The sequence below is a fragment of the Enhydra lutris genome, unplaced genomic scaffold (genome assembly GCF_002288905.1).
Source record: "Enhydra lutris kenyoni isolate GAN:26980312 unplaced genomic scaffold, ASM228890v2 scaffoldscaffold31, whole genome shotgun sequence".
NCBI classification, from domain to species: domain Eukaryota; kingdom Metazoa; phylum Chordata; class Mammalia; order Carnivora; family Mustelidae; genus Enhydra; species Enhydra lutris.
Genome location: NW_019154115.1, coordinates 17,584,060 through 17,609,788, shown reverse-complemented (window position 1 = coordinate 17,609,788; position 25,729 = coordinate 17,584,060). Strand labels below are relative to the sequence as shown.

Sequence of the window (25,729 nt, the reverse complement as noted above, 5' to 3'; positions counted from 1 at the left end):
TTTTTCCATTCGTCTGTTGATGGACATCTAGGTTCTTTCCATAGTTTGGCTATTGTAGACATTGCTGCTATAAACATTCGGGTACTCGTGCCCCTTCGGATCACTACGTTTGTATCTTTAGGGTAAATACCCAGCAGTGCAATTGCTGGGTCATAGGGTAGTTCTATTTTCAACATTTTGAGGAACCTCCATGCTGTTTTCCAGGGTGGTTGCACCAGCTTGCATTCCCACCAACAGCGTAGGAGGGTTCCCCTAGGGCAGGGGCCCATCTTAGGGCTTCTTGAAGCAGCGAGAATGCTCGCCATGCCAGGTCAAGCTGACAGGGCTTGTTTCCCTGGTCTTGGGGTCCTTGAGGGAAGTCTGGCCTCAGTGGGCACTTTACACTTCAACCATTCTCTGTTTGGAATGGGGTAGTGGAAGGGGAGACCCATGCTCTGACCGTGGGGTCTGTTTTTCTTCTGTTGCAGATGACCTTATGGGGGCTGCTCTGATCCCTGCGTCCCCAGAGGCCTGGGCTCCCTACCCTCTGTACACCACAGAGCTGACCCCCGCCATCTCACCTGCTGCATTCACCTACCCAGCTGCCACTGCCGCCGCCGCCATCCACGCTCAGGTAAGCCCTTCTGGGGGAGGGGCAGTAGGAGATGGAGGAAGCTCCGAGCTAGCCAGACTTTGTTCCTGGGTGGCCCCTGGGCCACTCATGCTGCCAGAGCCACAGCAGGACTGCTTTCTTCCATGATCTTCTCTTTAGGGTTTGGGATCAGGCAGAGGGGAGGGAGAGGATTAGCCGAGAGGCCACATCGAGGATCTGTGGCCGAATATGTGAGCTGAGAGAGACCGAGCGTGGTCCTACCACCCCCTGAACCCCTCAGGCAGGCTCCGTACTGTGTTTTGCCTGTGGTGACAGAGCGCCAGTGCCAATCCCAGCCTGAGTGTGGCCTCCGGAGCCAGGCCGCCTGCCTCTGCCTCTCCCGTCTTCATAAACTTCAGAAAGCTTTTCAAGATTTCTGTGTCTTGGCTTTTTTACTGTTGGGCAGAATGAGAACAGTATTTTCTACCTCAGGGCTGTTGCGAGAGTTTCATGGTAATAGCACATAAGCTAGCGCGGCAGCGGGAGCGTCCCGAGGGCTGCGTGTGCGCTGGTTTTCACGAAGCCTGGACACTCTGCTTGGTGGCCCTGTGCTGGGGTGGGAAGCCGGGGATGAGCCCCTCTCAGGGAGGGCTGAGGAGGGCCCTGGGCACCGTGGGACTCTGTGCTCCCGAGTGCCGTCCCATAGTGGGTACCTGAGAGGCCAGTGACCCGCCGTCCATCCTGGCCTGAGCCTTCCTGAGGCGGTGGTGGCAGGACACACTGCCGGCTGTAGCGACTGGGTGCCACCAGCGGCACAGTGAGGTTGAGGAGCAACAGCAAGCCCACTATGGCCTGCGGTCGGTAGACTGTGGGAAGAGCAACTGGGCCAGGCCCATTCTGCTGCTGACGGAGGTAGCCCAGCCAGTACAGGAGGGCAGGAGGAGGAGCAGGACATGAGAAGGCAGGACAAGGGAGTTCACAGGAACCAGAAGCTGAGGTGGGAGAGGTTGGGTGCTCTGCACAAGGGACGGCTGAGTGCGTGTCTGTCTCCAGTCGTCTGAAGGGCTCCGTGACATCTGGGTCCACCCAGTCCCAAGGTAGAAGGTATGGACTTCCCGGCTGCTACCTTCACAGGCTGTTTCCTTCAGCCGGGGTATTCTTGGCCGTGGCTGCTTTAGATCATACTGAGGACAGAAGCGTGGTTAAACTTGGCACTGTTCCCCAGCTGAGTACCACAGACAGTGGGAAAATTGATCAGGGGATGGGAAGGTGGTAAAGATCCTTCCCTCAAGGGAAATGTTTGGGTATTTATCACAAGCCAGGTATTGCGGCGAGCAAAGAATTTTGAGCCCGGAAGACAGTCCTTGTCCTCTGTGACCTGGCAGAGTGGGGAAGGTGGGCCGGAGTGCTCCTGGCCAAGAAGGGACTCTCACTGCAGCAGCCCTGCGAGGCCTTGCTGGCCTCCTTGCCTGCGATCCCAGCTTTGCCACCATTTAGCTCCATGATCTTTTGCAAGTGACTTTACCTCTGGGCCTCTGTGTGTGTCCTCATCTGTAAAATGAGAGGGCAAGACCAGATCAGGTGGAGAGGTTCTCCCCCTTCTGCTCTGAGATGCTCCGCCATGACAGTGGTAAGGCAGCGGCTGGGAGCAAGACAGTGTGTCAGGTTAATACAGGGAGACGCCTCTGCCCTTTCTTTGGGCGGCTCCCCGGCTGGCTGGGAGTGGCACGTGACAACCTGTCCTTAAACGCCATACCGCAGGGCTCTGTGCGCTCCAGTCGTCTTCTTTTCCAGCTTCCTCCCACCCTATCCATGCCCAGGGGCTGTCCAACTGGTTTGACTGCCTCAGTCCAAATCCTGGCTCTTTCAACCCCTGTATGACCTTGGGCAAGTTACTTAACCTCTCTGTGTCTCCATTTCTTTGGAATGGTGATAATCATGCCTACTTTATCAGTGTTTGTTTTTCGCATGTTAGTGTAGAGGGAGAGCTAGAGAAGGGCCAGTTATCACAGTTATTACTATTTGCTGTCATTACTGTCTCACGCCCCTTGGGTCCTCCCTGAGGCTGGAGGCCTAAGTGGTTGTCGGTTCCTGTCTCTGGCCTCCCCCGGAAGGGAATAAAGGCCACCTCAAAGGATAATGGCATTTTTTCAGGAGGAAGGCTAACAACAAGAAATCAGACCAGGGAGTGACTTGTTCTGTCCCTGCTACTCGACTTCTCTGGAAGTCAGTCTCCAGAGCAGGAAACCACCATGTCTGGACCAAACGCAGTCATAAAAATGAGAGTATTTTCCAAGTAGAAGCATTTGTGCTTTTACCTTCCAAGAGTTCCCTCGTTCCCTGACAGTGCGGCCCAGACATGGGGGCCGTAAATCCTCAATAAGGAAAGTGGACGCTGTTGATCTGAGGGCATTATTCTGAACCTGGAGGAATAACAACTGACTTTCTGTGCTTGTGGGCAAGGAGGGGACTTGGAAAGAAGGTAGTAGCAAAAGGGGATGAAAAGCAGTCCTTCCTTGCCCTATCCCAGCATGTACATCCCAACTGCACGCCTTCTGCCACTAGCCCAGCCTTGGCTGAGGCATCCGTTTATGGCCACGGGGCCCAGACCTGCAGGAAGGGGCTTGGGGAGGGTTCAGTTGCACTCTGCCTTGGCATGAGGCCATTTTGTTCGACCCTCTGGTTCTCTTAATAGAATCTTCCCCTTTAAGAGGGTGAGGCATCCAAGAGGTATGGGTGGCGGGGGCACACCGGGGTCTGGCACAAGCCTGAAAGCAGGGGTTCTCTGTGTCCCCTTGTGTCCCAGGGTCCTCTCAGACTGGGCTTCATTTTCTACTTCCGCCTGAGGATGTGGGGGTCTTTGACCATGGCTCTTACACTGGCTCACTGCTTACTGGTGACCTTAACGTTAAATGAACTCCCTTGCCTCTATTTTCTGATCTGTGTAATGGGCATGATAAGGTTCTCTTTTCCCTTTGCTTACTATCCTGCTTCCCCCAAAATGGCTACTTTGAGTCCTTAGGATTGGTAGCTGGTTGGGTGCACATGTATAAGACTATAGCTGTGGGTCTTTTTTTTTTTTTTAATGAAAGTTACACATTTAATCTTTTAAAGCTTAAGTATGAGGCCCTTGCTTCCTGTCGGTAAATGTAGATCTACATCCCGGCTATCTGGCAAACCCACCGTCATAGAAGTGTGTCCAGCTCCCCATCGATGGAACATGAGGCTGTTCACTCAGTTTTCTGTGCTGACGGGCCGTGCTGCGGCAGACACCCTTGTCTACCCCGTGCGCCTGTCCTGCTGGTATCCTTATTGTAAACTGCTAGAACTATGACAAGGTCAAAGTGTAGGCATGCCAGCCTGAGTGCTCCTTTAATTGGCTTTCTGATGAGTGAGGCGCCCGTATTTCTTTCTTTTTTTTTTTTTTTTTTATTTTTTTATAAACATATATTTTGAGGCGCCCGTATTTCTTGGCTGTTCCTGTTTCTTCTCATGTGGATTGAGTCCTCTGTCTACCTCCTGGTTGTATCTTCTCAGTCCGTCCCAAGATCTGAGAGACGACTGAGTTCATGTGCCCCCTCCGTGTGCCATTTTCCCCCTTCGTTTTGATGCTGCCCCTCTTGGAGCCGGGTCCTTCTAGATGCCCACGGGCCTGTCCATGTGGGGTGGCTTCTTAGGACCCACAGAATCCCTGTGAACAACCAGAGGCCCTGGGAGTGGGCCGAGCACTCACTCCCTGAGGTGCTGGCCCTGATCGCTGTGCCTTACGGGTCTCGAGTTCTAAGCAGGGACAGGAAGGGACGGTGCTTCTCTAGAGCCCCGACTGCCAGCCTGTCCGGGTGTCTTGGAAAGGCAGCCCCTCAAGGATGTTCTGTCCACTTGGATGGTGCTTCCCTCCCAAACTCAGAAATGGGGGTTGGCTTCTACTTCCTCCCCAAGGAGGTGGTGGCCCGTCTCAGGCTGGGGGGAGAGCTGCTGCTTTGGAGGCTGAGTCGCAGCACCTAGTGGGGCGAGGGGGACCCCATGAGGCAGGTCTTGCCAATGGAGCCGCTTACGCAGCTGCAGGATGCCTTGGCTTCTTCCCTTGTTACAAGAGAGAGTCAGAGGCCTCTGAGTCCTCATTAATCGACATTTGTCCCTTGTCCAGCCCTGCAAGGCTCCCAGCCTGGCCAGACTTCTTGCCACAGGGCTGCAGCAGCCGGAGGCCGGGTGAGGGGTGGTGGTCCAGGCCCCCCCGGGGGTGTTTCACAGGCTTGGCTGGTAGTCACCATGCTGGTTTCTTCCGTGTCCCTGTCTTGTGGGATGAGCTCCGTGCCCAGTCACCGTTCCAGCATAGAGTATAATCCACAGCTCACCCGAGGGGAGGAGAAGCATCCCCCCACTTGGCTGTCAGCCAGCAGGGGAGGGAACTGCTTCCAGATGTTGTAGAGGCAGGGGAGAAGATAGTGGCCTCTGAGGCTGAACAGCTCAGAGGTAAGAAGAGGCACTTGACCCTTTTCTGTGCTGTATAGTTCTTAGTCAAGGTGGTTCCTGTGGCACGGGGTCAGCTGGTGAGAGCAGTGTCTCATCCCCGGAGCCCAGGGAAGGTCCTGGTATTGGTCAGGTGACCTAGGATCTGCTTCTGCTATGTGCCAAGTGTCCTGGCATTTTAGGGTAACCAGCTTGTGCTAGGGAGCATGTGGTGACCAGGGTCTTGGGGTGTGCAAAATACCTGTAACTTGAAGGAGATGCAGAAGTTCTTAGGAAGCATCCACTGGCCCCCAGGTGACCTGGCATTGCCCGTGATCTTCTTACTTAGAGGTGGGATTCCGGGCAGCCGAGTGGGAAACTGAGGCCACCGCTGCAGCGCCGAGCGGGGGATCTGTGAGGCCAGCTGCAACTTGTTTTCTACACTGGTTCTTGCGTCCCATCCCTTCCTTTTCCTGAGTGGACCCCGGGCCCCCTTCTCTGGGCACTCTGCCCCTTGCCCCTGACTTGTCTTGGGATGCCTTGTTTCCCCAGCAGTCTGCGGCAGCCGCGGGGAGGCCGGGGCAGGCGGTGCTGTGTGTACCTGGGGCAGTCCTGGCTTGGCACCCGGTGTAGCTCAGCGCCCAGATGCTATGCCTGTGGGGAGGCTGTACTTAGAAGGGGAGGGTACATCATGTCCTGACTTGGCTCTGGGAATCCTGCTCTGGGGTTACTGCTCCGTAGGGCCTGGGGGTTGAAGTAGCTGCCAGGCCCCCACTGGAGGGCTCGGCTGGCAGGTTACAAATCTCTGAGACTTGGGAGGCTGAGAAAGGAGGGAACGGAGGTATGGAAAGGGATGGAGGCATCCCCTGGGTCTCAGCCCTGGCTTCCTTGGCAAATCCTACAAGGACAGGGCCAGTGTCTGGGAGTCGTGCCTCTGGGAGACCACGGCACCTCTGGTTTCCCAGGTGTCTGTATGTCGTGTCTCCCCTAATCTTCACGGACGCCCTTGAGGATCAGCTCAGTCATCTCTGTCCTATGCGGGGATGAGGGCACGGAGACAGAAAGAAGCCGAGCAAAACTATAGGAGGTTCATTCTCCTGACGTCGGGCATTCCGCACGCTCCCAGTTTGGGGGGAGGGGCAGGTCGCGGGCATCAGTGCCCCCACTGCCGAGACCACCTGGCACAAGCTGGTGCCTTCACATCAGGCCTAGTGGAGTGCACAGCACGGTTCACTTGAACCTCTACCCTGCGGAGGAGGCGGGTCAGGCGGCCCTCTCCCATTTTCAGGATGAAGAAACCGATGCCTAGAGGTGAGTAACTGGCCCGGTGTCGGCCAATCAGTGACAGAAGCAGGGCTCCAGCAGGCACGGTGATGGCTTTCCAGTCAAGAGAAGGGACTGCCCAGCTAGCTCCTGACATTGGCTTCTCTTACAGGTGCGCTGGTACCCTTCCTCTGATACCACCCAGCAAGGATGGAAATATCGTCAGTTCTGTTAGTTCTTCAGTAAGTGCTGGCCCAGAGGCCCAGGAGGAAGAGTGTCTGAGAGCCTGGCTTCCTGCGGGGGCCACGGTTGCTCCCACTGCCTGAGCCCGGCAGCTCCCCGGTGCTAGGCGTCCCCTGAGCTTGCGCGCTAGGCACTCTGGCTGGTCTCTCCCTTTCTCCCACTGTCACCCCCTGTCACCCATCTTGCAGCCTGTCATGAGGGCCAGGCCTGGGTTCAGGTCTGGTCCCACCCCTCTGCTCATGGCCACCTCTCTCCCCTCCCTCCAGGTCTTGTCACTGCAGCTTGAAGCCCCTGCCCCGCTGGGGAGGAAGCCACTCTGAGCTTCCACTGCCCCCAGGCGGCCTGTGGAGAGCTGCTGCTTCCTTCCAAAGACTGTGAATTTTAAGCCTGACTCAGTGGACTGTTTCCCATTTCCTTCCTCCTCTCCCTCTGCCCTTTTCCTCCCCCAAAGCCCCCGCACCGAGACCTCCCGGGAGGACTGGGGGGGCCTTCTTGCTGGGATACCCAGACCCAGCCCGGAGGCCTCACTGGGACTGAGCAAGGCCTGACCTCTGGTCCAGACTTGCTTCCATAGCTCCACCTCAGAGAAACGGGGCATTTAATTTTGCATGTTTTCTGGCATGAATTAAGACACTTAAACTTGTGTATATGTGAGTGTACAGTTTGTTCTCACATTGTGTCACCATAGCAACAGGTCCTGGCCACCATTGGTTCATCATTCCCGGTCCCTCTCTCCACACCCTCCCCAAAGCCCCTTGCTTCAGTGAGGACCGAGCCCCGCAGCTCACTCCGCCCAGCGGCTGGGGACCACACCCCCCCCCCCCCCCCGTGCTTCCCGGCCGAACAGCAACGACCACCTAACAGAGGTAGTGTTTTCTTTTTCATTTCAAATCCGGGTCCTCCACTTCCTCCTCCTAGAGGGGCCAGCATCTGCTAAGAAAATCCTTTCTCTGCCTGGTTTGCTTACCTCTCCACAGTGCACCCCATCCCTGCCCATGCTCCTCATTCTTTCCGAACTTTGAAACCAACCAAAAAGTGAAAGTATTTTTGTACCCTGTGTAACAAAATATTTATACATCATAAAGGATTTTTCGTGTGTGTGTGCAATTAATTATTAAAGAGACCTTGTTCGCCTTGTCAGATAAGTTTAATGTTTAGTTTGAGGCATGAAGAAGAAAAGGGTTTCCATTCTCCAGCAGTGAGCCTTTGCGTCAGGCGTTAGTTTCAGAAAAATGAAGGGAAAAAAATTGTGCAATTTTTTTGTTTGTTTCGTGAGCACATCAGTGCTTTTGCCTTTGGCCACAGCTGTGGCTGTCTTGACTTTTTCAGACTTGGGAGACAAGGTGGCTGTTGTAATTGCTGATCCTGTGAGAATGTGAAGCTGGATAATATATGAAATGCAAAATAAAAAGTCATCCAAAGTAACCGTTCTCTGGCCTTTGCTTCCACGGGACCCAGATGGCCACTGGGAGGGCACAACTGAAGGGTAGACGTTGTGAGCTGTGGGGAGAAAGGTGAAGTGGGCCCGGGCCCTGGGGCTCACGTAGCCTCTCCTTCCTTCCTTTGTTGTCTAACTTAAGTCCTGGAGGAAAAGGGACTTGCCAAGGACCCCACGGCGGGGGAATATCTGCCAGCCCACCCTGCTTTTGATTCATTCACTTTGTCCTCATCCCAGTTCTGAGCACATGGGTGGAGAGTCTCTGCACCCAGAGAAAACACCCAGATGGGACCTTTGTTTTCTCTGGGTGCTGTGCTCTAGTTGGCCTGACCTTCCTGGCCTGCAGCCTTTCCAGGCCCTCTAGAAGAAAAGGACTATGCTTTGGGAGGGTGGGCTTCTCTAGGCAGTGTCTTTGGTGTGAGGCTATGCTGGAGGGAAGGGGAACCCAGGAGTCTGGCCCAGAAAGGGCAACGCTCCTGCACTCTTGTAGGCTCCCCGTGAGCTCTGTGGTGGCTGATTCCTGAGGGGAGGTTTTGCTGGAAGCTGGAGTACGTGGGTATGAAGGTCAGGGAAACCGTGTAGAGCTGAGACCCCAGACTGCTTCGAACCCAGTCAGAACGCCTGCAGCGGCCCCAGTTTTGTGATTTGGAGCCTCAGTTTCATCTGTGAAGTGGTGGTTTGGAATCCTTTCCAGCTCTTGGAGCTGGAGGGTTGGCGCAATGTCCTCATGGCTTTGCTGTTTGTCTTTTCGGTCTACGCCCCGCCCCCCACCCCATAACCTTCATAGCTTGGCTCCAAGCTGTGCCTAGAAAGGGACGACAGAAGCAGCCCCAGAGGCTCCAGCTGTAGGGTTTCATTCCAGTCTTGTTCTGAGCAAAACGGGAGCTGCTGTGGCTGCCCTGGTCTCCCTCTCTCCTCCCTGCCTCACCTTTTCTGAATCCCAGCCCTGCACTGGGGGATTTGGGTCTAAGGTGTTCTGATGAGTGTATCAGCTGTTAGAGGCTATGGGGTATCTGCACATGAGGGGAGAACACGCCCCCAGGTGTTGTGTGGGAGGAGGAGGAGCCTGGCAGGGTGACAGGGACCCCAGAGGGAGGTCTGTGTCCACACCAGCATGGCAGCCTGAGGAGGGGTGGATGCTTTCCTGCGTGTACCCCTCACCTCCCTGCGGTATCTGGACCAGCGAGGCATCGCTTCCCAGCCCAAAGCATCCCCTAGTGCTGGCGGGGAGCTGCTCCAGACCCCCGCCCCCCACCTCCAGGGCCACGCTGATGCCTGACCTACTTCCGCTGTGTCAGGAACCACTGGGTCTTCCTGAGGTGGTGAATTATTTAGCTGGGGCGCTGGGCCTTTCTGAGAGGGGCTAGGAAAGCTGCTCCATAATTTAAAGGCCCCTGCTCCTCTGGCTTCCCTGGGGGGCCTCCTTCACGCCTTGCTGAGCAGGGCCCAGGCCTGGGTCTGAGAGGAGGAGCCAGGAAAGAGAGGGGCCCCCGAGGCCATCCCAGAGGAGCTCTCCAGCTGGACTGGGGCCTTTCCTCAGGGTGAGAAGCCTTTGCAGAAAGTCATGTCTGGACTGAACTATGAAGCTGTGAAGTTAAAATCTTTCTGGCAAGGACAGTAAGATGGGTCAGAAGCAGCAGACCTGCCACCCATTCTGGGCTTCTTCCAAAAAGCACCTTATTCCTTCCCAGAGGGGTTTAATCCTGATCTTTTACAGGCAAAAGTCTTCTTTCCTTTCCGAAAGGATTTTAGGCATCTGGGAACAGCCAGGGTTCTTTTGCTCCTTCCCAGCAGCATCGCGATCATGTCCGTGGCAGAGGAGGCCTCTTCATAAGGGCACACACCTCCTGCTCCCCTTCACACACGAGGGAGGCCTGTGTAAATGGATGCTTGTCCAGGCACTTGGGAGCCCGGGCTACCCGCCATGCCTGGCCTGAAGCTAGCTCTGGATTTCCTGGGAAAAAAGATGGTACTTGGCCATTCTTTGGCATTGCTGCCTAAACAGCCTTTTTAGGGATGTGTCTTAATTTGGAGCCTTTGTAGGAGAGCAGGTTCCTTGGACCACCTTTGGAACTTCTAGACTGTGTGGCCTGACATTGAGCTGCTTTGAGAATTAGCACAGGATGAAGGCTTATTAGGCTCTATGGGGTCCTGGAAGTCTCAGGAGGGAAGGGGACTCACCGGTTCCTTGCCCTTCCCACCCTGCCTGGCCTGTCGTGCATGTGCCTGGCCAACTCCATTTTTCGAGGTCTGGAATAAAGCTTTTTGATCTTGAGGAACTCTCTGTCTGAATGCAAATGTCCCTGAAAAATAGGGCAAAGCCCCTCAGAATAGGATTAGGGAAAGTACCAGAAGGGAACCCTGGAAGGGAGAAGTAAACATGGAGGAAGAAAGACTTTCCTACAAAGTGTCAGAAGGAAGAAGAAAAAATGTCTCCACCCAGCTACCTATTTCTCTACCCCGCCTACCTTTCCTTCCACGCAAGGCCTCCCCCCACCCGCAGTCATGGGCCACCTCCAGGAAAGCAGGCACTGTTCCCTGATGTTTTCCTTCAGGAACAGAGGAGGGGATGTAGGAGCTGAGGGCCCGCCCCTGTGAGGGGGGAGAGGCTGGGCAGATCGCTGTCCTGGCAGTGTTCCAGAGCTGACAGGAAAGGGGCCTAAGCTCCTGAAGCCTTTCCCCTGGGTCTCCTTGACCATCACCCAGCCCACCCACACTCTGCTCAGGGCAGACAACATCCACAGGCTCCCCCATTCTCTGGCCCCTGAATAGGTTGGGTGAGTGGGAGCCCCTGCTGGCATTGGGAGGGGGGTCAGGTGCCCCTTAGCCATGGTCTTCACGACCTTAGAGCAAACCACATTGCCTGGTTTTCTGAGGGGGTCCTTGACCATCAGAATCAGAATATTAGCACAGAGAGTATTTAGTCCAGTCTCCCGTTTTATAGACGAGGAAACTGAAGCATGAGAGATGAAGTGGTTTTCTCTTAAGGTTATAAAAACAACAGCTAAGGCATGTTTCACTCCTATCTCCTGACTCCCAGCCCAGCTCCTTCCACCACCCATGTGGCCATTCCAGAAACATGCGCGCACGCGTGTGCGCATACACACACACACACACACACACACACACACACACACACACACACACATCCTTTAGCAGCAGAGAAGCAGCAGCCCCAGGATGGCCATGGGCTTAGAAGTCTATCCCAGCAGTTCCAGAGGCCAGGACTAGAGCTCAGGTTTCCTGTCATGCCACACTCCGCTTTCTGCCCAGGTGACTTGGTCTTGGTATGGCCTGATTTCTTTCTAGGATACTGGATGCTGCTCCCAGATTAAGGGACACAGAGACCCATCTACCTTCAGCCCAGCCCTGTGCTGTCTCTCTTTTAACCTAAGGGGTAAGGTTGTTGGGTCTGTAGGACTCCTCTGGCTTCTGGCTTATGCAAGAACCAAGGTGGTGAATTTTCCATTTAACACAAGTTTAGTAAGATGAGTCTCAGATAGGAACGGTGGTTGTATCATTCCGTGAAAACCCATTGCCCTTCTCTCAGTATTAGGAGTGTTGATGTTTACAGAGGAATGTGCCTAATGCCTAGGAGGTACTCAGTGACACTTGGCTCTGATTATCTTTAGAAAAACACCTGTTCTGGGGCACCTCTGTGGCTCAGTGGGTTGAGCCTCTGACTTCGGCTCAGGTTGTGGACTCAGGGTCCTGGGGTCAAGCCCCACATCGGGCTCTCTGCTCAGTGGGGAGCCTGCTTCCCCCTCTCTCTCTGCCTACTTGTGATCTCTCTCTTTAGATCTCTTTATAAATAAATAAATAAAATCTTTGAAAAAAAGGAAAAAAAAGAAAAACCCCTGTTTTCTTTCTCTCGTCCTGAACAAGTAGTGAAACTGAGGGGATTTTTTTATAGGTTTTATTTATTTGTCAGAGAGAGAGTGCAAGCGGGGGAGAGGCAGGCAGAGGGAGAAGCAGGCTCCCCGCGAGCAGGGGGCCCAGTGTGGGGCTCGATCCCAGGACCCTGGGATTATGACCTGAGCCGAAAGCAGACGCTGAACTGGCTGAGCCACCCAGGCATCCCTGAAGTGATTCTAATTTATGCATTCCTTGGTTATTTTCCCAGTGGATCAAGGGTTCTCAAAAGGTTTTGAACCACACGTTCTACCTGGAGGAGTGGTGGAGGAAGGAGAGGGCAGAGGCTTAGGAATCCCAGAGGACATCTGGAAGCCTCCAAAGCTGGCTTGTAGGATCTGAGAGTCCAACGATAGCAGTGGTTATACTGACAGTGATAGTCACTTACTCCTTTATAGCTAACAAACATGTTCACACACAGCCTCTCTGGTGATCCTCAGAAAAGCCCTGTGAGAAAAGCAAGAAAGGCATTATTATCTACTTTTTGCAGCTATGGAAATGGAAGTTAGAAGGGCCCCACAGAGGGGCGCCTGGGTGGCTCAGCTGGTTGAGCATCTGACTCTTGATTTTGGCTCAGGGCATGATCTCAGGGTCCTGGGATCGAGCCCAACATCGGGGTTCCGTGCCTAGTGAGGGGTCTGCTTCTCTCCCTCTCATTCTACCCCTCTCCCTGCTTTCTCTCTCTCAAATCTAAAGAAAAAAGGGGGACCCACAGAAAGCAAAAGGCTCAAGACCCGGTTTTCTGACACATCTGTCCGAAGTTAAAAGTTTCCCTGTAATTCTGGGCTGCAGGGTCTCAAAACGGCCAGGGCTCCTGGGAGACTGGGAGAATCTCATGGAAACCGGAAGAGCCCACTTGGGCATGAAGAACAACCAGCAGTTACCCACACCTTTCTAGTTACCTGGTTAAGAGGCTAACCAAACAAACACAAAGCAAAGGCTCCAGCCATTATCGTATGTGTGAGGGAAAAACCCCTGGGTAAGGGTGATCAGAACTCAGAAGTCTGAAGGTAGACGTGTTTCCTGATTTGGCTAGAGCGGGGTCATATGTGTATCTGTAGCAACTCCTCATACCCGACTTGGATGATCTTGTTAACGTTGTATAAGCAATCGCATCTTCGCAATGCCGCCTGAATGAGTAGTTTTTATCACTCAAGATGAATCACCCTCTCCCTCTCCCTGCCACTCTGCCTGCTTGTGACCTATCTCTCTGTCAAATAAATAAAATCTTAAAAAAAGAGATCTCTCCTGTCCACAGCCACAGATGCCCAATACTACTTTCACAGTTTCAAAGGACTTTCTTTCATGATTCTCTAGAGCCTATGGGCTGATTGTCAAAACTCAGGCAGGCAATTCAGGACCCATCTCAGTCCGGCTTCTGGCCCTTTCTTTACTGTGCATTCAAGTCAAGACATTTGTGACCACTGTGCAGGCGCTGAGATACTCAAAGAGAGAAGTTTTTCCCTCTGAAATTGAGGTAACTTGGGGGCTCAGTGTGACCTCACTCTAGGTCTCATTTCCTGATGTATCTCTCGGCATGTTCTGGGACCCCAGTGAGTCTCTTTCTCGGTCTTTGGCTCTTTTCCTGTCCTCCCTCCTCCACATCCTCCATTGCCCCCTTGTCCTATGACCGCTTGTGTTTACATCTCAGGCGTCTTGTCTTGGCCCAGTGGTTCCTGAGGCGACGTTTCTGCTCACCCAACACAGCCTGATACGCAGGTGACCTCTGATGAGGCCTCCCTCTTCTCAGGGGCCTGGTGGGTGGAGTGAGGCTCTGGCGCTCTCTTGTGGTCAAAAATGTCCACAAGCCTCACCCAGATATCTTTTTTGTATCCCAAGAGGAACTCTGCCTGGGGCTACTTCCGGATCCATTTGTTCTGGGTTGCCTCTGTTCTGGCTAATGCCCTCAAAGTTAGAGTCAGCAGGCAATCACAAATATTTAGGGAACATTGTTAACATTGGGCCACCTGGCTGGCTCAGTACACAGACCTAGGGACTCTTGATCATGTTGGGAAGAGAGTTTACTTAAAAAAAAAAAAAATAATAATAATAAGGGGCCCCTGGGTGGCTCAGTCGTTAACGTCTGCCTTTGGCTCAGGTTGAGATCAAGCCCCTGAGGGGCTCCCTCCTCAGCAGGGAGCCTGCTTCTCCCTCTCCTACTCCCCCTGCTTGTGTTCCCTCTCTCACTGTCTCTCTCTAATAAATAAATAAAATCTTCAAAAATTTTAAATTAAAAAAATACATTTAGGGAGCACCTACTAGATTTGTACATAGTTTGTATTGTAGGTAGCCAGTTGCTGTGTTGGAATTGGGGATATGAAAGTAAATATTAGGCCCTGAGAAATTGGATCCAGTCCCTTGCTTGCGTTCACAGACGGAGAAGCATTGAGTCTAAGAGGCAAAGAGATGTGCCCCAATTCACTCAGTTATGTAAAATGACATAACACAGGTGTGCTGACTCACTGTTTCACAAAAGATCAAGTCAGTTACCTGTAAGCCCTTCTGGTTGATGGATTAAACTCCTAGATGTCCATAGTAATGTGTCAGGAATGGCACTGAGCTTTCTAACTACCACTGATATTTTCAGAGTTTACGTGTTTAATTTCTCATGTCTGGGAATGCTCAGATTTGGACAGCTTCTTCTCAGAGCACTATTCCCAAATGTCTCTGTATCAGTTAGCACTGCCAGGTGTTGATATCATCTGTGTAAACCTGACTGGTCTCTGCCCATGCTGGAAGTTTCTTTAGGGCACAGGTCAAGCCATCATCACTCACCAGCATAGTCTAGGGCACCTCCTGGTGCCTAACACATGTCTGCTAAGTGGCTACTTCACTTCTGAGACGATATTGCAGGCAATATCTGCATGTCTCTTTGTTCACGTGTCCTCAAGAGAATGCTACTTCAACAGACCATTCCCGCTCTGTGAAAGCAGTTGGAGCTGTGGGACGGTGCAGTGGGCTGCCTTCATAGGCAATGATTTTCTTGTCCCCAAAGGTCTTTAGATATAAGCTAGATGCTGCTTAGTGGAGATATTCTTTTTTTTAAAGATTTTTTTTAAAATTTATTTGACAGATCACAAGCAGGCAGAGAGGCAGGCAGAGAGAGAGAGAGAGAGAGAGAGAGAGGAGGAGGCAGGCTCCCCGCTGAGCAGAGAGCCCGAATGCGGGACTTGATCCCAGGACCCCGAGATCACGACCCGAGCCGAAGGCAGAGGCTTCAACCACTGAGCCACCCAGGCACCCCAATGTGGGGATATTCTTGTAGCAAGTTACAAACTGGATGACTGGTTGGCCCCATCCTGGTATTTTTTGATCCTGCTCTCCATCATGAAATATCCACCTTAGTCAGGAGTTGCAGACTCCCAGCCTGCAGGGTAAGGGGTGGCACTGAGGGAGGTGGCCTGGGTGTCTTGGGGGCCGGAAAGCTTAGGCCTGCTGAAAGGGACAGTGCTTCTGGGCCCCAGCCAGTGGCAGCTCAGTAGGATGGTGGCCTCGCATGGCTTGATGTTTTGATCTTTCAAGAGAAATCGGACATTCAGATTTTAATGGGCAAATTGGATTCATGACTTTGGTTGTTGGCAACTAACCCTCAATTTTAAAAACTTGCATGTACTAAACCATGCCCATGTGTTGTTGGTTGGCAACTCAAAGATTTTTTCTAGTTTTCACTTTGTGCAAAAATCCCCCCCAAGTGCTCAGTTGCACTCAACCCATGTGTATGGCCCCTTCTCTGCCTCCTTTGTTCCTTTCCTTTTCTACAGAAGCAATTTTGGCCATCCTCTCATCATCACCTACGTCAATCCCAGATCTCCCCGGTGAGAACTCGGCTTCCTGGTGACGGGAAGCTGTATCGGCAATGCCTCGAGAGGCCACTAGGGGGCAGGGTCGGGTGCAGAGAACATTTGGTTTTGAGGAGCGGAATCGTGAGGTTTGTAATTATCCTTTGCCATTGTTGCCGATTTCAGCCCTGAATCCAGGTTTTTGGAGTTCAGGAAGGCATCTGGGGTCGGTCCCTGAGGGTTCAGTGTGGCTTGCCATTTCCCTGCATCACTTCTGGAGTGCAAATTTCTACCTGGACTCCCTGTCCCCGACCCACCGCCCGCCTTGCAGGTCCTGTAACCACCCAGCATTCCCTGATGTCAGGTGGATCCGCCTAAACGCATTTCCCACAGAACTTTCGAGAGCCTTCAATGGCTCATCATTACACACAGCTTTTCAGAAGGGTAGTGGCAAGCCGCTGGTCCCTGTTAAGTGAAAGGGGTGGGATGGGAGGAGCTTTGACTTAAGACATCTTAAGTGTGATCCTGGGGGCAAGCTTTGCTGTTATGACTGCAGAGACGAGGAGGTGGAAGCACATGGAGAAAAATGACCAATTCAGCCGTCAGGTAGACTTCATAACTTCTAACTGTCCTTGCTAGATGGTGGGGGAGATAAAAACTTAAAATATGGTTTCCGTCCTTAAAGAAACTAGCTTGTTAGGAAAACATGAAACACGTGTATAAAAATGTAACTAACTCCCCAGCTTCCAGACAGCTAGTACAGGCAATGATGCCAGCAGGAACTTGGAGAGGGCCCTGGATCTAAACGGAAGGCTTCGCCAAAGCCGTAGTGGTCTCCACACTTGAGTATGTGTATCCCAGAGGTACACAGAGGCTTCTGTAAGGGTCAGTGGCAGGGTTGTGTTGAAGGGAATTAATTTCCAGCCCACCATCTTCGAGGAAGACTAGTCTGCGCTTCTGAACGCCTTGCCTCACTTCCCTTCATTTCCACAATTTCTTGCCTGGCATTTTAGGAAAGAAAAGTGTGTTAACCATCAGTGCTGCTCACCCATAGTCCCTGTTCTCCTCCAGGTACTTTCCCACCTTTTAGAAGTAAGGTTTTGGGGTGCCTGGGTGGCATGGTCAATTGGGCCTCTGACTCTTGGTTTCAGCCCAGGTCATGATCTCAGGGTCCTGGGATTGAGCGGAGTTTCTGTTTGAGTTTGCTCTCCCTCTCCCTCTGCCCCTCCCGCTCTATGCCCTCTCTCGCTCTCTAAAAATAAATAAATAAATCTTAAAAAAAAAAAAAAAAAAAAGTCAGGTGTGGCCATGTGACTTGCTTTGGCCAATATGGGTCTTCTGGGTGAACGCATTTTGGAGCCCGTGTGTGATTCTCCCTCTTACCTTCTCTCTGCCCTGGTGACTGACTGATGACATTTCAGACGGTGGCATCGGGATCCCTGAGTGACGATGGCATGGACCAGAACTCCCAGTTGACCTGCAACGGACACGTATCGTGAGTTGGGGGGAAGAATCTTTGTGGGTTAAAAGCAATTGAGATTTTGAGGTTGCTTGTTACTAGCCTAATTTAACCTATGCTATTATATATAGGACTCCTGTCTTCCCCATCCTAACTCTTATTTTGGTGTGTTGCCTTGGTGTGTAAAAGTCTCTGGGGTGCCAAGGAGACAATTTAAAATAGTGATTTCCATATTGAGAAAGCGAATGACTCAGGATGTCTGGGCAATAAATCATTTCGCAAATCAAAGATTTCCCAATATTTTGCTTTCAACCATTGAGGGAGGTGAAGCAAATTCAGTTGTTACTGGTTGGATGATTAGGTGGTATTGAGTAACTCTGCTTGAACTTCTTCCGTTCCCAGGTACTTGTTTATGTGAATGAGATTTCTCAGTGTTATCATTTACAAAAATAGGATGTAGGGATAAAATTGATGTTGATTGCTGTCGCATTCCAGCATGTATATAAGTATTTCAATATGAGTTGTATTTCTTATAAAATTTTACTCCCTGGGGCACCTGGCTGGCTCAGTTGGTAAAGCATGCAACTCTTGATCTCTTGGGCTTGGTCGTGAGTTCGAGCCCCACTTTGGGGATAGAGCTTACTTAAAAAATATTTTTACTCCTTATATTTAATAATGCTCTATCAACATTTGAATATATTCATGTCATTTTGATAAACAGCGAACGAATTATAACTATAATGATAAGTCAGTCCAGAAGAAAAATTTAAACTCTGCAGCCTTATGGCCACAAAAAATAGAATATAATTTTAATTATGTATATATAAATATACATATGTATTATGTATATATTTATGGTAGAGAAGTATTGTTTGATGATCAATAAAAGATTTTCAAGTATAAACTATATACTCCATTAGGATAGCATTATGTGGGAGAAGTAGAAAGAAAATGCATTCAAGGAGAAAATGCAGTGATGTAAATTTTCCTCTTTTAAAGAAGAGCTTACTTATGTATTTTGCAAATGGTTGATGATGAGTATCAAATCACTGTGATTCCAGTTTAATTTTTAAATGTCAGTATGGGGATGCCGGGGTGGCTCAATTAAGTGTCTGCCTTCGGCTCAGGTCATGATCCTGGAGTCCCGGGATCAAGCCCCACATTGGGCTCCTTGCTCAGTAGGAAGCCTGCTTCTCCCTCTCCCAGTCTCCCCACTTGTGTTCCCTCTCTCGCTGTGTCTTTCTCTGTCAAATAAATAAAATCTTAAAAATAAATAAATAAATATAAATGTCAGTATGTCCATTATGCCAGAAATCATATCCTTTGCAACTGCAGTTGACCCTTAAACAACACGGGTTTGAATTGTGGGGGTCCACTTATACATGGATTTTTTTAAAGATTTTATTTTAATTTAATTTAATTTTTTTTAAAGATTTTATTTATTTATTTGACATACAGAGGTCACAAGCAGGCAGAGAGGCAGGCAGAGACGGGGGGGGAGCCGAGCAGAGAGCCTGATACGGGGCTCGATCCCAGGACCCTGGGATCATGACCCGAGCCGAAGGCAGAGGCTCTAACCCACTGAGCCACCCAGGCACCCCTAATTTTATTTTATTTTTAAAAAATACTTATTCGAGAGAGAGTATGAGCAGAGGGAAGGGGAGAGGGAGAAGCAGACTCCTTGCTGAGTATGGAGCCCATGGGGCTTAATCCCAGGACCCCGAGATCATGACCTGAGCTGAAGGTAGATGCTTAACTGACTGGGCCACCCAGGTGCCCCAAGATTTTAAAGTCATCTCTGCACCCAACATGGGGCTCAAACTCACAACCCTAAGATCGAGAGTTGGATGCTGAGCCAGCCAGGCATTCCTGGATTTTTTTTTTTTAATAAATACATTACAGTACTGTAAATGTATTTTCTCTTCCTTATGGTTTTTTAGTAACATGTTCTTTTCTCTTGCTTACTTTATTGTAAGAATACAGTATATAATAAGTATAATATATGAAATATGTGTTACTAGACTATGTTAATTGGTACAGTGCCCAATCAACAGTAGGCTATTAGTAGTTAAGTTTGGGGAAGCGAGAAGTTATACATGGGTTTTTGACTGCAGGACTAGACACTCTAACTCCCTCATTGTTCAAGGGTCAACTGTATTTAAACCTAGTTGAAAAAAATTTTTTTTAATTTCAAGAGAATGCATAGTTCATGGAGAGAAGCATGAAACGCAAGTTGGGGTGAGGTTAACGGTTACCAGGCTAAGGCATCTCTACCTCTTAATTTTAATTATGTAAGTTACGTGTGATTATAATCTCCTTGTAAAATAGTCAAGCTTTAGGGATAGGCTTGGGACCATCACCTCCATTTCTGGTCCCTTCCCCACCTCCCCAGTGATGACCTTGGCTTTCAGTTTGGTGTTCCCTCCTTCCAGTGGGTTTCCATGCATTCACACGCACAGGTTGCTTCATGAGAGGACACGCAGGGGAAGGAATTTTAACTTTATCACAGGATGAAGCAGCCGGGGGATGGGCTGTGATCGCTTCAGTATATGACTTTTTATGGCTGATGACTGGAGTTTGCTCACTGGGAAAAGGAGAATTGTGATTTGGGAGTGAGGGAAGGAGTGGGGTTAGTTTTGGCACAAAGCCTGTGACAGTATTGTCAGAGGATGGCATTAAGTATCATGTCACTGGGAAGTGGAGGGGATGATACAGAAGAGGTGGTGGGAGGACACCAGGTCTCACCTTTATTTGCTCACAGACCTGGCTGGGTAGAAATATTCTCTCCAGAAACAGGTGGCCCTCATGGTTTCGTTTACGTCCCCACTTTTCATAGAGACAAGGGCTCGGAAAACAATGGAATGATCACACAAGTGTGATGAGCTTCCATGTTCAGGACATTGGGGGACGGTAGGGACTATGGCAAAATGGATGACAGCCCAAGCTCTTTCGACAGGAGCTGTCCTTACTCAACCCACTCAGTGCTGTCTGGAGGAAATATGGCATCAGTGCTAGCCATATCTTCTTCAAGAGACTGTAGAAATTGGGACTTTTTTGTGTGAAATCTCTCAGTATTGGTTTAAAAATTTCTTAAGTGCTGTGCTGGCCAAACAAGGCATGTGTTTGCAGGATGCATTTGACCTGTGCCTGCTAGTTTGTGATCCTTGTTTTAAGGCTTCTTGCCTAAAGACAGAGTACTGGACCATCATGTGATCTCTTATCTCTTGGCATGCTGCCGGACTCTAAGATCTGTGGTTCTGAGGGACTCTAGGCTTCTTAGAGAGATGCTGTGGGAATGGTTGACTTCACTGCTGATGTCTGGTTCCCACCTGCTGTCCAACATCTAGCTGGTAATAGAGCTCTGCCGGGAAGTTGGGAGCTCTGCAGAAGATTCCAGAAGCATCCTCATAAATCCAGGGAAGTGAGCCAAGGTAGATTCACTAGAAGTTAAGACTCCTTCTGGGGGTTGGTCTTAAGGCCTCCAGTGTCCTCCTCTTAGGCGTTGGGGCTGGTTCTTGTGCCTCTCCCAGGGCAGAGCCCAGTGAGAATATAGACTGGTGACTGTTTCTCAAAAGGTTTTGTCCTGTGACTAAATCCAAGCAAGGCAGTCAGACAGAAATGAAAAAGCATTCAGAAATGAAAATGCGCGCGTGCGCGCGCACACACACACACACACACACACACTCTCTCTCTCTCTCTCTCTCTCTCTCTCTCTATCTCTCTCTCTCTGTCCCCAGCACTCCCAAGACCTTTTCCCACGCAGTCCCATGGCTGCCGGAAGGGCAGCTGGTCGTGGGAACGGACTCGAGGTCCCCTCCCCCCATGGAAGCTCCACCCTGCTCCATTTACTCCCAGCCCTGCGATCCTGGTTCCCTCCACCCTGCTTACTACTTCCACGGAAGGAAATAGCTGAACAATGCAGCAGATCAGAGACTGGGCACTGGGCCAAGGGCCCTGGGCTCCAAGCTCTGGCTGCTCTACTCCCACTGCACTCCCCTCCCTCTCCCTAAGTGTCGCCTAAGGTTGCCTTCCTCAGACCTTCTTCTCTACCTTCTCACCGTCCCTAGGAAACTTCAGATGGCTAACAGGACCTTTCGCCCCTTTCCTGGGCTTGCCCCTTCCCCATTGTGGGGTAGCCAGTGATGTCCCTACTTCCACTGAAGTATGATTCCTAGTATGAGGGCCAGAAGCTTGGCTTTGATGGAGATTTTGGCCAGTGGGATTGGGCGGGAAGGAAGGGTTATTTTTCCTGAAGTTTAACTCCAGAGGTGATAGCAAGTCCTGAGAATGGAGAGAGTGCTGGAACAAGAGCCCCCAGAGCTCTCAGTCTGTCTCCCAGAAAGAGCCATCTCAATGGGGCAGGAGGGGATGCATGTGCTCACAGGCCTGGAGGTGGGGGGGCATTCTGAGAGGATCAGAAAGGAATCGCTAGTCATTTCCAGTTTCTTGCGGCTGGGAAGGTGGTGGGAACCACTACTTTTGTTTTTCCTGTTGGTCTAAAATCCTATTCTGTTTGGATCCGGAACCCCATGCCCCAGGCAGTTCTGCCTCTTGCTCATTCTTGGTTCTGGTGCTTTCTAATGGCCTCACCTTCCGCCAGGCATTTCCTGCCCTGGGAGCCAAGGGGCAGGGTTCCTCACAAATTTTTGCCACCTCTAATAGCCAAGCCAGTCTCCCCTCTCTTCCTCAGATCAGGATTCAGGGAGTAGGGTGTGGGTTGGAAGCTGGAGTCTGTGAAGGGAGCTCACTGGATAAGTGACAAGAGGCCCATCCTCAGATGCTTTCTCCTGCCACACCCCAGGTGGTGCCAGGACATGGGTGAGAGAAGTCTTCAATCCCAGTCTCTTTCCCTTGACATTTGTTCCCCCCTTCAGTGATTCTGTCCCTGTGTAGCTTGGCCGTATACGAGGGGGCTGCTTGGAAGCCTAAAGTCTTGACAGCTGGAAAGAGTGCTCACAAGCCCACTCCCAAACTCAGAATATAGCTGAGAAGCTCAGGCACAGAGCTCAGGTGCCTTACCCAAGATCAACAACCAGTAAAAGGGGGGAGAACTGGGACTCTCAGGTTTTCTGACTCTTAGGCAATGTCTTTCTGTAACTTTCTAGTTTCCAAAGGCTGTGTTGTCATAACCCTATGGGGGGGGGGGCGTGCGGGGGGAACAGAAGAAAAAGTGTCAGTCACTTGGTGTCCTAATCTTCTTGCTTGAGCCTTTTAGAACCCTTATTTTTGTCTTCTTTTTTAATACCTCAGGCTCTATTTTCACCTTGAAAAAGTGGTATTTGAATTGTCTTTTGTTCTTAGCAAAAGAGCTGATGCTAATTCTTCTCAACTCCTGCACTCAGAGGCTGAGCAACCCACTTTTGCACTAATTATGCCAGCTGCGTTTGCTTCCAGTTGTTTCATAAATGTTAAGTCCTGTCTCTCCAACTCAGCTGCAGGCTTTCCCTCTTCACAAAATACTCACCGAATTTTATCACAGTAACAAAATAACCATCAAGTGCCTACTACAGCCCGAGCTCTTTGCTTCTCACCCTTAAAGAGCATCCGGTCTAAAGGGCACAAGACACTGTGAGGAAACATCGGACTAATGATGGCAGGTGTGACGGTTGCTGTGAAGGGAATGCTCAGGGCTCGCTGAGGAGGTGGCATTTCAGGTGAGATCTCCAGGAGGGGAAGCCAGCCTTGTGAAGATCTGGCGAAAACGTGGTCTGGGCCAAAAGCAGAGTGGGAATAAGTGCCCTGAGCTCTTCATGTTTGAGACTGAAAGGGAGCCAGAGCTGCTCTAGGAAGGAGAAGGGTGTGGGAAGCAGCTGGAGGGGATTGAAGGCTGAGGTCTGTAGAGTCTTGTATGGAGGTGAGGCAAGGAATTTAGATGTTATTACAAGTGAGTTAGGAAGCCACTGGAGGGTTTAAAGTACAGGAACAACATGATCTGTATTCTGATTTTATCTATTAATCTATCTTTTAGGGAATAAATAGCTAGTTTATTTTTCTCTCAGCAGGAGTAAGCGCATTTCTGGCACACAATAGGTACTTGTGTTTGGGCTCAACATGATTTCTTTTTTATTATTATTATTGTGTTCTGATAGCCAACAGATGGTACATCCTAAGTTTTTGTTGTAGCGTTCAGTGATTCATTAGTTGTGTATAACACCCAGTGCTCACACTTGCTCTCCTTGATACCCATCACCCGGTTACCCCTTCCCCCATCCCCCTCCCTTCTCCAACCCTCCGTTTGTTTCCCAGAGTCCAGAGTCTCTCATGGTTTGTCTCCCTCTCTGATTTCTTCCCCTTCCATTTTCCCCTCCCTTCCCTGGTCCTCTGCGCTATTCCTTATGCTCCACGCATGAGTGAAACCATATGATAACTGTCTTTCTCCACTTGACTTATTTCTCTCATCATAATCTCCTCTAGTCCCATCCATGTCAATGCAAATGGTAGGTAGGTAGTCATCCTTTCTGATGGGTGAGTAATACTCCATTGTATATATGGACCATGTCTTCTTTATCCATTCATCCACTGAAGGGGATCTCGACTCCTTCCACAGTTTGGCTATTGTGGAGCTTGCTGCTGTGAACATTGGGGTGCACGTGGCCCTTCTTTTCACTATGTCTGTATCTTTGGAGTAAATACTCGTAGTACAATTGCTGGGTCATAGTGTAGCTCTATTTTTAACGTCATGAGGAATCTCCATACTGTTTTCCAGAGTGGTTGGTACCAGCTTGCATTTCCACCAGCAGTGTAAGAGGGTTCATGATTTCTGTTTGTTCAGTTTTCTGGGTTTACTGTGATGTAACTGACACACAGCACTGTACTAGCTTAATGTGTACGGTGTAAAAAGGGGCTTCCATACATTGTGAAATGGTTGTCACAGTAAATTGAGTTCAAATCTATCATCTCATAGAGATATTTTAAAAATCATGTACAAAACCCCCCAAATAATTACAAATTATTACAAATTACAAATTACAACTATATATATATATGTGTGTGTGTGTGTATATATATATATACACATGTATATGTATATATATATATATATATATATATATATATATATATATATATAAATTTTTTTTCTCTCTTTGTGACAAGAACTCTTGGGATGTCCTCTCCTTCCTACAACTTCCCATACGTCCCACAGCATTGTTGACTAGAGCCATCATGTTGTACGTCACACCCCTAGTACTTCTTTATCTTGTAACTGGAAGTTGGTGCTTTTAATCACCCTCATCTAATTCCCCCCTACACCTACCTATATTTGTAAAATACTTAATATATTAATCAGCCTGGCTGGATTGGAGGGAATTGATTGGAAGAGGGCAAGGAAGAAGACAGGAGGTCATTTGAAGGCTGCAGTGATCCGAGCAAATGATGGTGGTGGGCTGGATGAGGGCAGAAGAGACAGAAGAGGCAGGACTTGTTATGATGGGTTGGATAACAAGAAGGGGGTGGTGAAGGAAAGAGGAATTGTAATGACACCTAGGTAGCTGCCTGAGCAACTTAGATAGTGGTGGGACCATTTGTGAAGATGGGTAACATGGACAGCCCTGGGGAAGGACCAGGTTTGAGGGGGCAGGTGTAATCAAGGGTTTGGGCATGTGAGGTTAGAGACATTTAGTAGATATGTTAGATTGTCATGATTGCCATGTATCGTGTCAAATGGTCAATATATTGCTGTCCCCAAAGTGCTGCATGTTACATCTGGTAGACAAAGCTTAAATTTATTATTTCCCTCCTCACTTCTTCATCACCCCCTTTTTGGTGAAAAAATGGATTTTTAAAAAGATTTTATTTATTTATTTGAGAGAGCGAGAGAGAGGGAGAGCACAGAGGGAGAGGGAGAAGCAGACTCCCCACTGAGAAGGGAACCCAATATGGGGCTCCATCCCAGGACTCCAGGATCACAACCTGGGCTGCAGACAGACGTTTAACCAACTGAGCCACCCAGGTGCCCCAGAGAGATTTTTGTCCTTTAGAAATGCCCTACATTCAGGCTGCCTGGGTATGTCAAGTCTCCAACTCAAGATTTCCACTCAGGTCATGATCCCACAGGGTGACACAGGGTCAAGCCCTGTGTTGGCTCTGCGCCAAGTGGGGGTCTGCTTGAAATTGTCTCTCTCCCACTCCCTCTGCCCCTCCCCCCACTACTCACACACTCTGTCTGTCTATAAAATAAATGTTTTTTTTAAAAGAAATTTTCCTATTGCTTCTCAGCCTTTTGGCTAAGATCAAGTGAAAAAAAATTCCCTACATTCAGGATTTTGCTGATTGCATTCCTGTGGTGACATTTAACCAGTTCCTCTGTCTCCTTTCATTCTCTGCAAACTCTAGAGAGATAAAAATGCTTGCTCTGATTCAGGTTCAACTTTTTTCAAGAATACTTCATTGGTAGTGCTGCACCCTTCCATCAGGAGGCCCCTAACCTTCAGGTGTCTTTCCTTTGTAACATTACAGATATTGGTGACCTTGATCTCAGTGAGGGTTTACAAAGTGGTGATGTTCTATTTTTTCTTCTTTTCCTATTACCTAATTGGTTACCTTGAGGCATGTTTGTAATGAAAATCAGATTGAATGCTTATTTCTTACTCTGAGTAGTTTTCAGAATAATTATC

General features: G+C 49.9%; 1 protein-coding gene across 1 annotated transcript in view; it reads left to right on the top strand.

Moving 5' to 3' along the window:
• LOC111153302 (RNA binding protein with multiple splicing 2) overlaps positions 1–7,502 on the top strand; it is a 26,566-nt gene extending 19,064 nt beyond the window's left edge. Inside the window, exons 6-8 of the mRNA XM_022512239.1 lie at positions 468–613; positions 6,456–6,525; positions 6,793–7,502. Coding sequence (XP_022367947.1) covers positions 468–613; positions 6,456–6,518 — 209 coding nt within the window. The 3' untranslated portion in view covers positions 6,519–6,525; positions 6,793–7,502. The remainder of the gene's footprint in view (positions 1–467; positions 614–6,455; positions 6,526–6,792) is intronic.
• The last annotated feature ends 18,227 nt before the right edge of the window (positions 7,503–25,729 follow it).